Here is a 12,336-nt window from a genome sequence, read left to right on the forward strand (position 1 = left end):
TTCCTCTCTTTCTCCCCCTCTCCTCCCTCTCTTCTTCTCTCTCCCTTCAACGACGACGACTACGACGACGACGTCGACGACGACGACGACGACGACGACGACCACGACTACGACGACGGGGGACGATGCGTGTGGGGGCGGTTCGCGCGTAAAATCGCGCTGTGCAGCGGCGCTCAGTCGCGCGGGACACGTCGCGGGGTGTGGTCATTCGTCGTGGTGTTCGTCGCAGTGGTGTACGTGCGTGCGTGCCGAGCGTACGTGCGGACAAGAGAGACAACGTCCCTATCTGTGCCTTTCGCGTGGTGGCGGTGCGGACGATGCGCGCGTGCCGATAACGATAAGGCCGTCGCAGGGATGTGTTTAGCAGGGGGTGCTCGGGCCCTGCTGCTCCTGGCGCTCGTGCTGGGCCAGCGTGCCGGCCGCGCCGATGGCAAGAATGATGATTGTGAGTACGCATCCCGTGTCTTTTATCGGTGTAATTTAAGAGTGGCTGGTAATGCTGGCACGAGAGTGCAATGGCAGCGCTCGATATTAACATTCGTATGAGATTTTCATCGTGCGTTCTTCCCAAGCGAACAATATCGTGTGAAGAGGTTTTAAAATTCTGCAAATAATTTCTCACCGGTTTTGAGCGAAGATATCATTATCTACTTGACACAATTGCTAAACAAAGCTTTTATCACTTGACTCACGTTCTCTCTTTTCAACTCTTTTTCAGTCATTAGTTGCTAAGTATCTGCTATATACTGTCAGAGCAGAGATTGGTCAATGAACTTTATCCGTTCAGACCATTTTGATCCATTGTATTCAAACAATTTTGATTCATCCTTAATCCTTTTCAACTGTCGCTATTATCAATTTAGTCGACTATGTTTATGGACGATAATCAGTTCTCTAATGCGTTTATAGATTAAATTTGTATTAAAGGCAATATAAATCGGAAGAGTGGAAACTAGATGAATTAGATAATTTCAATTAAACCAAAATTATAATAGACTGATAATTATAATACGAGCGCCGCGTCTAATATTGCTAGACTAATGCGGTTGGTGATAAATTGTGGCGAGTCGGAAAATTTATTTATAACATGAATGCAATTTATCTGACATTTAAAGATCTTTAAATTTTACAGCTGTGATGTAAAATCGTCCATTAATCACTCTCAAAATATCGATGTGAAATATTCAGGAACATTTTGATTTTTTTACATTTATCTAGAGCTATATTTTGATTCAAGTTTAAATCGATTTAAAAGTTATAGACTATAAACTGTATATTTCATTAGCTCTTTTAAAACGACTACGACATAAAATCGGACAAGTATTGCGGGAATACATACAGCCATCCATCGTTCACCTCTCGAGGCAAGAATTCGAGAGGCATCTGGAAATTTACCGTTGCTCTCGATAGCCGCGTACGACGCATGGCGCACAATAAAATCGTCTCGTGCTATAAAATCGAACGAGAATTCGCGTCACGGATTATCGTTGCGGCGCGCGCGGTTTTGCAAGAGGGATGGGTCAAGAGATATTTCCAGCGCTGATATTCTGCTGCTTTTCAGCATTGACGTATGCTAAAAATACAATCACACGCATCGTATGATTCCGTATTAAATAGTTCAACGTTAGCAGTGCGCGAGTTATCGCAAATTATTTTCTCGAAATTCTACTGCTACTTTTACATAAAGTACCGAAAGCAGTATAAATCTAATTCATATATCGTAACAAAAGTTGAGTTACCATAATAGTTCTATTAAAAAAAGTTCGTTAATTGTCTTAAGGCTCCTGGTCCCGTAGCCGTGAACTCCGCGTTGACAGTGGCGACATAATTGTGGTAGGAATAAAAACCTAGTCGAATTTACCTAGTCGATTTATTGTATAAGTAAATAGTGTAACAGTTTGACCTAATCAATTGATACGATAAAAGTAAATTACTGAATAACATACAAAATGCTAATTTATAATTCAAAAATTTGTTTACAAAAAAATAAACGCGATAAATACAGAATATATATAGCTTAGTACCGTTACCGACATGTCCATATGACAGAAATTCTCATGCAGCGTCTTAGGTGGAGAATCGATGAACTATTAGACGTGAAAAAATGACATGTTGACTACCCAATTTATTCTTGCGTGCCATTTCGTTAATATTCGTTAAATGTTAGTGCTGTGATATGTGACGTGTTCATGAAACCTGTAAAATTATCCGAAAACTAAGATTAGCAGGGAAAGCCCAACGTAGAAGGAGTATTTTCTACTCATACAGACAGCTGTCAACCGTGTGTTTTCTCGCATAATTAGGCTTCGCTTCACGGTTGATTTAACGATTGTTTATAACCTGTCAAGGAAAAAGCATAGTTTTCGGACAATTTTACAGGTGTCTTAAAGCGATCTAGAGTGTTACTTTGTTAAATTATCATTTTATTTAGAAATGGCACGCAAGAATTCTCGGCGTGTCATTTCTCGCTTCTGACGTCACGAATCTAATATGGCTGCGGTGACTACCTAGGAGCCTTAAAGATAGATTAAATAGTATGGTCATTGCAACGCGCAAGTGAGTTAGTAGAAATGTTATTTGAATTGAAAAGTTTTCTTCGCAAAGGACAAAGTTGCTTTTTCAGGAAAATATTTTTCTAAAAGGTCCGTTTTCAAAAGTAAAAAAAAAGGGGGGGGGGAGATTTGACAAGAACTTGGAAACAAGAAGCGTAATGTAAAATTTTTCCCACTCGCTTTTCGCTCTCTTGTAAAATTTACTTTTTATGGCTTATGTCAGTAACATTCTCAGCGCTATGTTCTGCGTTTTCACGTCGGAAACTTCATTCGCGACTTTATGCACGACGAAAAGTGGGTTCTGCCCATATTCGTTGCGCTGGCACGAAGAAAAGTTGTCTTAATGCATTAGGGACGCATGTGTCTTGCGTTACGTGTACAGGGCGGCGCGCTTTAGATCGTACTTGGGGTAGGTAAGGTAAGGTTTAGAATACCATGGTGAGAATCGATTCCATCGCGACGGCTACACCAACCAGCACAAACGTCCACCGCACATTACTACGTGTACAGATAGGTCTTTGTGCGTTTTAGCTTCATATAAAGTGCTCTATTAGGAACGAAACACCCGTTTTATCTTGAACACATACAAATTTTAACGAAATTTGATGTATAATCCCACTTTTATTATTAATTGTGTCTGAATTAATAATGAAGAGAATCTAAAATGTATAAAGTGCTGTGCATTAAGTACGCCACGATAGTTCACGTACATAGAGAAGACTCTTTTACTGCTATTAATTTAATGAATATTAACGAATATTAATGTATACTATAATATTAACAAGTCATTATATTAATGTAATTATGGGGTACTTAATTGAATGCGTTAAAATAATGCTGCGTAGTAATCTTGTATATATATTATATCACATTGAAGCTAAATGTTATAGTTTCTAATTAAATGAATATTTACTACAGTACATTGATTATTAATTTTGCGCTAAATCGAATACTAAAATAAAAACTGTAATAAATTAAAGTGCACTTTGCAAAGTATTACAGTTTACAATTAATTTTGTTGTTCACAAAAGAATAAAATTTTTTTAGTTATTCATTAATTAAGAATACACGTACAGATTTTCCAAAGATAATGATTATAATTTTTATTATCCGAGCAAGATTTATCAAAGGTGGAAGCATTTAAAGTAAAGCGAAGTCGTTTTTTCCGTCATAAGTTTATACTTCACAAAGTTTAGAGGTCGAAAGCACTTTCCGAAATGTCGATACTGCGAGCGCGGCGACGCGGATTAAGTGCCATTTCTACGACGGCGAGTCGTTGTGTCGCGAATTTTTGCGGGCAAGCCTCCGGCTCGAGGGCTCGTATTCAAAACACGAGTGTCGTTTCCCTTTTTAGTGGGCGCCATTGTGCTGGCATAATTTCGCAGCAGTCGTCCGCGACAAAGAATTTTTACGATCGCGCGGCTGCGCGCCCCCGCTTACCCTGCGATTTCATTAGATGCGAATTCTAGCGTTGCATCACGACCGAGATTTTAGCATTTCATAGTCGATAAAACGTTTGATCGAACCAGCGCGCGAACCAATCACGACGCGAATGCAGATTTACGGGCGCGCTTGCGATGATTGCGTCTCGTAAATGATGCTGAAATATGTGTAAAACACACCGGAATGCGCGATTACTCGGTGACTAGATGAGTCGCAGATAAATGTCGAGTTTTATTTTATAAAATTGCAGCGTGCGTGTGATGATACTTTTTCTATAAGCTTTAAATTTGGCTGGTATTTTGGTGTATTCAATTATCGTATCTGTCTATCTATATCTAATAACAGCAATTTTAATCGTTGATAATAGAGATGCGGAAAGTGAGTTAAAGTGGTCACAGCACTTTGAGAACATTTCATAAAAGCATTGAAAACAAAAGAAAATAAATTTTACCATTATTTGCTCACACAGCGGCGTAAACAAAATCACTCGGAAAGTTTGCGGCGTTAAAAAGAAAAACGGAAAGGGAAGTTGTTTGTGAACGCTCACGTACATTTCGTTCGTATCACTGAACTTTCCTTTGTCACGTAGAGCGGATCAGGTCGATGGCTTTAAGGCGCGATAGGAGCCGAGGAACGCGCCCGGTCGCAGCTTTCAGGTAAACTTTTAAGAGCATCCGCGTTATATGCACCGATAACATTGTTCCTGGGCCTTTTATTTCCCGGTAAGATAAAATCGGTCGACGTATCGCGAGGAAAACTTTCGGCCTGGCGCTTGCGAGCTTCTTCCGCGACAAAGCACGCGCGGAACACGACACTTCTTTGGCGTCAATGCGGACAAGAGCGGCGAGAAATTCTTGCCGTGAGATGAGGTCACATTTATTAGACCAGCGGGAATAACTTCGCGCCACGACGGATGCAGGCTGATATCGTTCAGTGAAAACTGAACTGAATACTGTTGAAGAAACGATTTGTTTTGGGAACTTTACGCGGATTTGATTAGCAGAATAATTAAATGTGTCTTTTAGATTCGTTAATAAATCACTGGAAAATAAATTGTCTCTTCTACGACCTTTGAAGTGTAGCCCGCGAACGAGAGAATATTATATTTGCAACGAAATGTTTTTTCTAGAATTCGTAAATTGACAAGGTTTCCCGCCTGTAAATGCGTTTAAACGGTAAGCTCGCGTTAATCTTTATAGAGGTATTTCGCCCACCCGTTACGTTACAAGATTATACAGCATTTTTCCAGCGGTACGAAATTTATAGAGCATAGGTGAAAATTCATATTCGCCTCGTCTAAAAAGGAAAATAGATTGGGGCTCAGACGACCATAAAAAAAAAAACGGCGACGCGACCTCCGTCACGAGGGAGAGATACAGATAATATCGTGCGCTCTCGGCGTATTCGCGCGAGAAAACTTTTCGCGATGCGCCGGAGCTCCTCCAAGTGCTCGGAGCAAAGTGCTCGGAACTTAATATGATAGCGCTCGGTTGGCGCTCAGACGAGCCGTGGTGCGCTCGAAGAGAGTAATATTGATCGACGGAGCGGGCTTACATCGTGCCAGAAGGGAGAGGGAGGAAGACAGAGAGAGAGAGAGAGAGAGAGCCTACAGAGAGGTAGAGGGAGAGAACGGGAACCAGGGCGAGAGGGCGGAGGGCGAGCCCGGGTACAAGAGGGAGGGTCGCGTTGGATGGTGGCACACGAGAAGGGGTGGTTGCCGGAGGGTCGTAGGGCCGACGCGCACCATCGTGACCAAAGGGTCTCCTTCCCTCTCTCGACGTCGTCTGTCTCTCTCTCTCTCTCTCTCTCTCTCTCTCTCTCTCTCTCTCTCTCTCCCTCTCCGTCTTCCCCTTCCACCCTCCCTCCTTCTCTCTCTCTCTTTCGCGTCGCCTTCTCTCCCTTTTCCATCGTTGTGCTCTCTCGCGTCTCTCTTCCTTGTTCCGCGCTTGCTCGCGTAAGCCCGCTCGCCGGCTCGCTTCTCCACCGCTCACCCTCCCCCCCCTCCCCCTTCCTTCACCCCTCCCGGCGCCCGCGGCACTGACTCGTTTCGCACGCGACTTCACGTGAAATTCGAAACTTCGCGGTGACATTACGCGGCGCGATCCACCGGACGGTGGATCGAAAACCGCAAATCGATGCGAACGCGTTCCCGTACGACCGACGTTCTGTCGGTCATACGCTGATGAGCGTTTATCGGCGTTTATTGATACGCGAGTGTGTGCGGCGGTGTGCTAAAAAATTCTACAGCTCGTGCGAAACGCGCATAAAGTAGCCGTGCGAGATTAATTTTGCGTGCACGACAAATTTAACGTGTTTAGCGAAAATATATATATTCGGTAATGAATGATTGCGCGGGAAATTAAGAGAAAGAAAATACTATGCATTAAAGTTTTTAAGTTAATACGGTGTATTAACTACCACGGGATAGAGTTAGATTGCGGAGTAACTTTGCTGTAAAATGAATAAAAATTACAGTGTCACTTAATACCCAAGCTAGTTAATCATTACTTTGTCGCTCGCTATTCAGGAAACTCCTGCTATTTGTTGATTACCGTTTCGCACACTGAGTTATTTTCGAAAAAAGTCTTTTAGTTTAATACGAACTTATCTCCGCTGCAGTCTAGTCTCATCTTACGGCAATATCATTTTAATGATAGATTCTTCAGCGAATTTCGGCCTTTCCTTAGCAAATATTTGACGACAGATTTAATTGCGAAGATATTTAACATTGAAGATTAAACGGTCTCAGCGAATTAAGATTCAAGAGTGTACATAGATAACGGAATCTCCCTTTTTTTTTTGTCAATCCTACGTCGAAATTAAATTTCTTTGTGCTCACTTCTTATTTCTCTTCAATGAACAGATAGTAATTCAAATTACTGTGCACACTTCTTTTTAACGATTGTAAAACAAATAATGTCTTAAATTTTTCTTAATTCGCCATTAATAATTTATATTATTGCACAATTTATCGTCCCAGTCATCGATCGAGAAAAACTCTCTGATTTGTTCTACGCAGTAAAATCTCGATCTACGGCGAGAGCGAAACACGTCAGTAGTTCAGCTCTACGGATATCGCCACGGGCAAGTGGAAAACTAGCGGAAGGAAGTCAGACCGCTCGTTCGACGATCGCGATATGCAACGCGCACGTGGCATTTCGACGACGCCGATCGTCGCGGAACACGATCTTACGCCACACTTTATTTACGCTGGTGTCGTGACCGCTGGCGGAAATAGCGCACTTTTATCTTCACGAGAATCTTCGCAAGAAACTTACCTCGCCCCGGATGCGAACGGTCCATCGGCAGCTGCGAGGGCGTGCCATGCGGAAAACCATCCCTCGCCGCGAGACGAGCGGAAACTTTTCAATCGAGTTTCTTGTTCGGGGCGGCGACGTCTCGTCTCTTCACTTCTCTTCCCCGCATGCTAGCCTCGTTACGGGCTTTTTATTTTCGTCTTTTTGTTCCTGCAGCTCGTCCAGCCGGAACGAATCAGCGGCACTGAAGAAATCTCGATCGCGAGATTGTCGCGGAAAGCTTGATCGAACAGATTGATCTCGTCGCATTCTTGCAAACGTGAAACGTGTTCGCACAAGTGTTGTGCGACTTGTTAAACTTTAAGCCATAATGCTAAAAAGGAATACAAATTTTATCTCAGATAGATCAAATTTGTATATTGTGATGCTTGAAGAATTTGTAAAGCTTTATAAAGCTTTACAATATATGTCAAAATGACGTTTACGTTTTTTAATTATTATTTTATACAATAATGTATTATATCCAAATCGATGTCGTAAATATTTTATAGTAAAAATAAAAAAAGTCTAATACAATTCTAACAAAGTTTTCTCAATAAGAATGAGAATAATTTACACTTACTTAAAAATTTCATTTTGCGTGCCAAAGATAATTCCGAATTGCGCACACGTGTGTTCATTCCGAAAATTTCTATGGTAATGCAAAATTTCATCTCGATCGAACAAAGAAAACGAAGATCACGTCTCTGGAATATTTTGTGACATTGTGACACGTTTATCGAATTACAAGTGACTTGCCGGGAGCAATCAAACCCATTTGTTGCAGGGTTGAAGTACATTATTAAATAACTATAATTAATTGATTACATCTGCGAGCAATCTTTCGTGGTATAGATTGCAGCGCCAATTAAGTGCAGCGCAATAGTAACGCAATTGCATAGATTAACAATCAAGCGTCACGTTTCACCGTATATCCTGTATATCACTTGATAAATAAGATAAATAAAACAGCACGGGAACGGTATTACTTCGCGAACTCTGTAAACAGGCACAATCAATAAATGTATACCTAAAAAGTAAGAGAACGAAATAAAATCCGCACCGCCGAGACAATCTCAATTCTACGCTCCCGAGAGAATTGAGAGTGCCATAAAGCAGTTCGAACGGAGCGGCAGATTAATCCTGCGGCGCTGATATATGTACATGGGTCATTTGAAAAGTTCTCGGAATGAGATAGAAAAAGCGATTTAAACCTTTAGAAAATTATTTTTATTTTTTAATATAATCTAACTTGGATCAACGATGCTCCAAAATCGTTATATTATAAAACCAATTTATTAAAGCCTGAAAAATATTAATTAAGGCATTTCTTTATTTGAGAAAAATCACTTTTCAGAAAGAAATTTTATTGATAAGAATAGATGAAAGTCGGACGGAGCTAAATCAGGCAAATAAAATGAATATGACAGCAAATCGTATTAAAATAACACTTCTACAGAGAAGCGCATTGTCTTATTGTTAGCAAATGCGGCATTCATTTTGCAGAAAGTTTTTTTTATACACAATTTGTATGTTCAGATATGGAATGAGAGACCTTTACTCAGCGATTCTTTAAAATATTGATGTCATTTAGCCTTTATTTTCAGAGAACTCTCAATATATACTCTTCAAGTAATCCAATATTAACATAATTAAGTCTATCGCGAACGGTAGAGGCAAAGCTTATTTTAAGGAAATGATCAGACGATCCGGTGTAACCGAAAATTCGGCATCTCTTATCGGATGCAGCAGGCTGAAGTTAATTGTGACTGCATTGGGATCAACTCGTTATCTTCACGGCGCATGAATCAATCGGCTACCAATCGGTCGAATAATTCTCTAACTCACAGTTCGTTCACTGATCACGGCGAGCATTAAGCATCTCAGTCTGGTGCATTTAAACGGCTGCACGAATCGGTGAATCGGTTCTTCGATGAGGGACTGTAAATGATTAAGTGCGGCAGGGCGCGCGTTCTTGATCGATGCTCATCTGAATAGTGCTTCCTATTGAGGAACGTAATCGCTGTTGAGCTGAGTGAGCGTTAGTCGGGCGTTTTGATATAAACGTTCTCAATAGACCGGGAATAGAATGTTTCAATATAAATTGAAATGCGATTGAAATGTATACACACGATATATACCGTGGATTTGAAGATTTCGACGAATATTAAGAGTCTGAAATGCTTTGAAAACTCTTATCTCTAAAATATTATAATTTACTAATATTTTTTAATCTATAATCCTCTCTGAAATATAATTTGTTAATATTTTTTTATCTATAATCCTAATAAGTTTGAGAAAATTCTGCTCGCATCATGTTCCACTTTTGAAACCATTAAAGTTTTATCGTAAAAGTCTAACCAAGATATTTTTATTTCGCTTCTAGTAGATTACTTCAAACACGAAACACTCGAGAGAAATAAAACTTTTTGATAAAATTACTTATTCGCGAAAATCGAATTATCATTGTCCGAGGAAAAAATTATCTCCTTAACTCTGATATTTCAATTTCAGCTCCTATAAAATTCTACTTCTGTCATATTCACAAGGTCGCTTTGTTTTCTCTAGTTGATTCTGAACGCGACAAAGATTATATTTTCGATTCGTGATTTTCTGATCTCTAGATTTCCAGATTCCGAATTAAGATATTTTTAAGTTTTATATTTTAGTACAAAGACCTTTGTGAATATTCGGGATTAAGATTCCGTTATTTTTATTTATTCCGAATATCTAGGATGACGAAAACTTTTATTCACTCGTTCTAATTTTAATGTCACTTTCCTGTTCTTTTGACACATTTAAATTGGCACGACAGAATGAACATGTTATCGGATATCGTCATCAATTCATTATATCATTCCAAAAGTAGCGACGTTTGATATGAAAATCGAATCGTCGATATGAAAAAAATAGCGCGCACTCTCGATTCATGTGTGCGATCGGAAATAGGAGGCTAAAAAAGTACCAACGATGCCTCTATATCGTTGATCCGAAATGCCACCTGCGCGTGCCATAATACATTACTTAACGGCGAGTCACGTTTTTCCTGTTCACTCACTACGCTCTCAGATGTGCAACGCATCGTACGTGTTCGACGACCGGACGGCAGAGCCGAGGCGCGCGGAAGACTCGTAAAATTTCATGTCAATGGCAGTAAAAGTTAACGACTTTGTTGAGTTGTTATTACACAATCCAGTAGAATGATTTTATTTATGTAATAGGCCTCGCCACCGATAGCCATTTTTCTGTTATAAGAAATCGTAAAAAAAATGGAGACTTTAAACACAAATCGAAATCTCTCAGTCCAAAGACAAATCTCTTAAGTAAGTTTGAAAGGTGTGATGTGACTCAAGCAAACACATCTACACACGTTTGTAATTTTATGAGGCACGCGTAATGATCGCGTTAATAATGCATTCGCGCTTACATTAATGCCGCGCTCGTTCGACAGAATTCATTGCGTTCCGTCCGTTCTTGTACTCGCATCTTGCCGATAATGCGACTAGTAAATTACTACGTGCAATTAATCGCGCACGCGGCGCAATGCTCGCGCCGGATTTTCCGTGGCTGTTTATTTGCCGCGCTCTCCGACATCGCCGAAAACACGACGCGACCAGTGAGGCAGCGACCGTTTTGCAGGCTGCGCTTTAGCCAGTGCAAATAAACGCATGCGTTACGTGTCCTCCAGTCCTTAGGAGTAAGTAATTTCGATGTCACAGCCGGAACTGCAAAGGGATGGTAATGGGAGGGTGGGAGGGGAAGGGAGACCGCGAGACCTAGACGAGCGCGAGAGTTCCACAGCGCGCTACAACTTCTGCTCCCTGTCTCGAAATATGTTATAGCATAATGTCATGAAACTATAGCAATCGCAATATCGTCCTAGTTCGGGACGAAGTGCGTCTGTAACTTATTTCCCGACGCGTTGACTGCCGACTGTCGTGCATTCGTTATCATTCGTTTTAAATGCAAATCCGCTGGCTGCAATCCCGCGCTAGCATTGTGGTTATTTGTACGACGCGTCACGGCGTGTCATCCGCGTGGTAAAGTGGAATTTTCAGCACTGACCTCAAAACGCGAATTTCATTTCTTTGTACAGCGGCTTTTAAAACACGCGCGTAACGGAGCAAAAGTGCGATTGTGTGTTTGTTTCATTGCATCGAGATGCAAACCACGAAATGTGCGCGGACGAGAGAAACATCGACTTTACTTTTCGAACACCTTAAAATGTTATATTCTAAAAATGTTTTCCGCATTCTATTTTACGCAGGTTTAAAACTCGCCACAAGAATCGTCAGAACTGCCTTTGCAGAAAAATGATTATCTTAATTTCTGCCAGAGAATGTCGTATGCAAAATAGTTCTGTAGGATTTCTAAAAACATTTTTTTTTTTTAAATTATCTTACTACATCCAGTTTTCGTGCTTAATTTCGTATACTTTACGTAAGACCATTGTCGAAAGATGCTTACACTGCGATTTATCAACTTTCTCGCGCAAATAAGTCGAATCGATTAACGCTCTTCTATTTGTTTCCGTTTTTCTTACAGACCAGATGAGCGACGTCTGCAAGAAATACTTCATGCGGGATCTCTATAGGAAGATAGACGGCGCCGTTCTTACCTCGCAAAATGAGAGGGACCTCGATTGCGCCATTACTTTCCAGACTCATAGCATCCTCCAGCGGTTCATGCTCCGATTCGATCAGCTGCAGTTAGATTGCAACGACCATCTCTACATCTACGATGGCGCGCATGCGGTCGGCAGTTACAAGGTAAGTCGCTCATGAAATCAGAAAAATGAATAACGCATGTGTGTTAAAGGATATTATCGAGCAGCTTGCGGCTGTGTGTTCGGCCTTCGTCGCGAATTATCTTGATAAGACATCTCACGTTTCCTTAATGGATTTCGATTGAAAAGATAACAAACACGGCCAGCGATATACAGAAAGAAATTAATGGCGGAGAAAAATTAAATTTTGCGATTGAAATCTGTATAATTTTGATGACCATAAATTTCGATTCTAAGTGCACACGAAAATGGTTTCTGT

General features: G+C 40.8%; 1 protein-coding gene across 2 annotated transcripts in view; it reads left to right on the plus strand.

Annotated features, from left to right (window-relative positions):
* LOC105678722 (uncharacterized) overlaps positions 1-12,336 on the plus strand; it is a 187,340-nt gene that overhangs the window by 96,304 nt on the left and 78,700 nt on the right. The window contains exons 1-2 of one of the 2 annotated variants that reach the window (XM_012378276.2): positions 20-445; positions 11,837-12,060. In XM_012378276.2, the coding sequence (XP_012233699.1) occupies positions 355-445; positions 11,837-12,060 (315 nt within the window). In that variant the 5' untranslated portion in view covers positions 20-354. Of the gene's footprint in view, positions 1-19; positions 446-11,836; positions 12,061-12,336 lie in introns of those variants that run through there. The other variant, XM_067347347.1, reaches the window with a different exon arrangement.

Source organism: Linepithema humile, chromosome 1 (genome assembly GCF_040581485.1).
Source record: "Linepithema humile isolate Giens D197 chromosome 1, Lhum_UNIL_v1.0, whole genome shotgun sequence".
Classification (NCBI taxonomy): Eukaryota; Metazoa; Arthropoda; class Insecta; order Hymenoptera; family Formicidae; genus Linepithema; species Linepithema humile.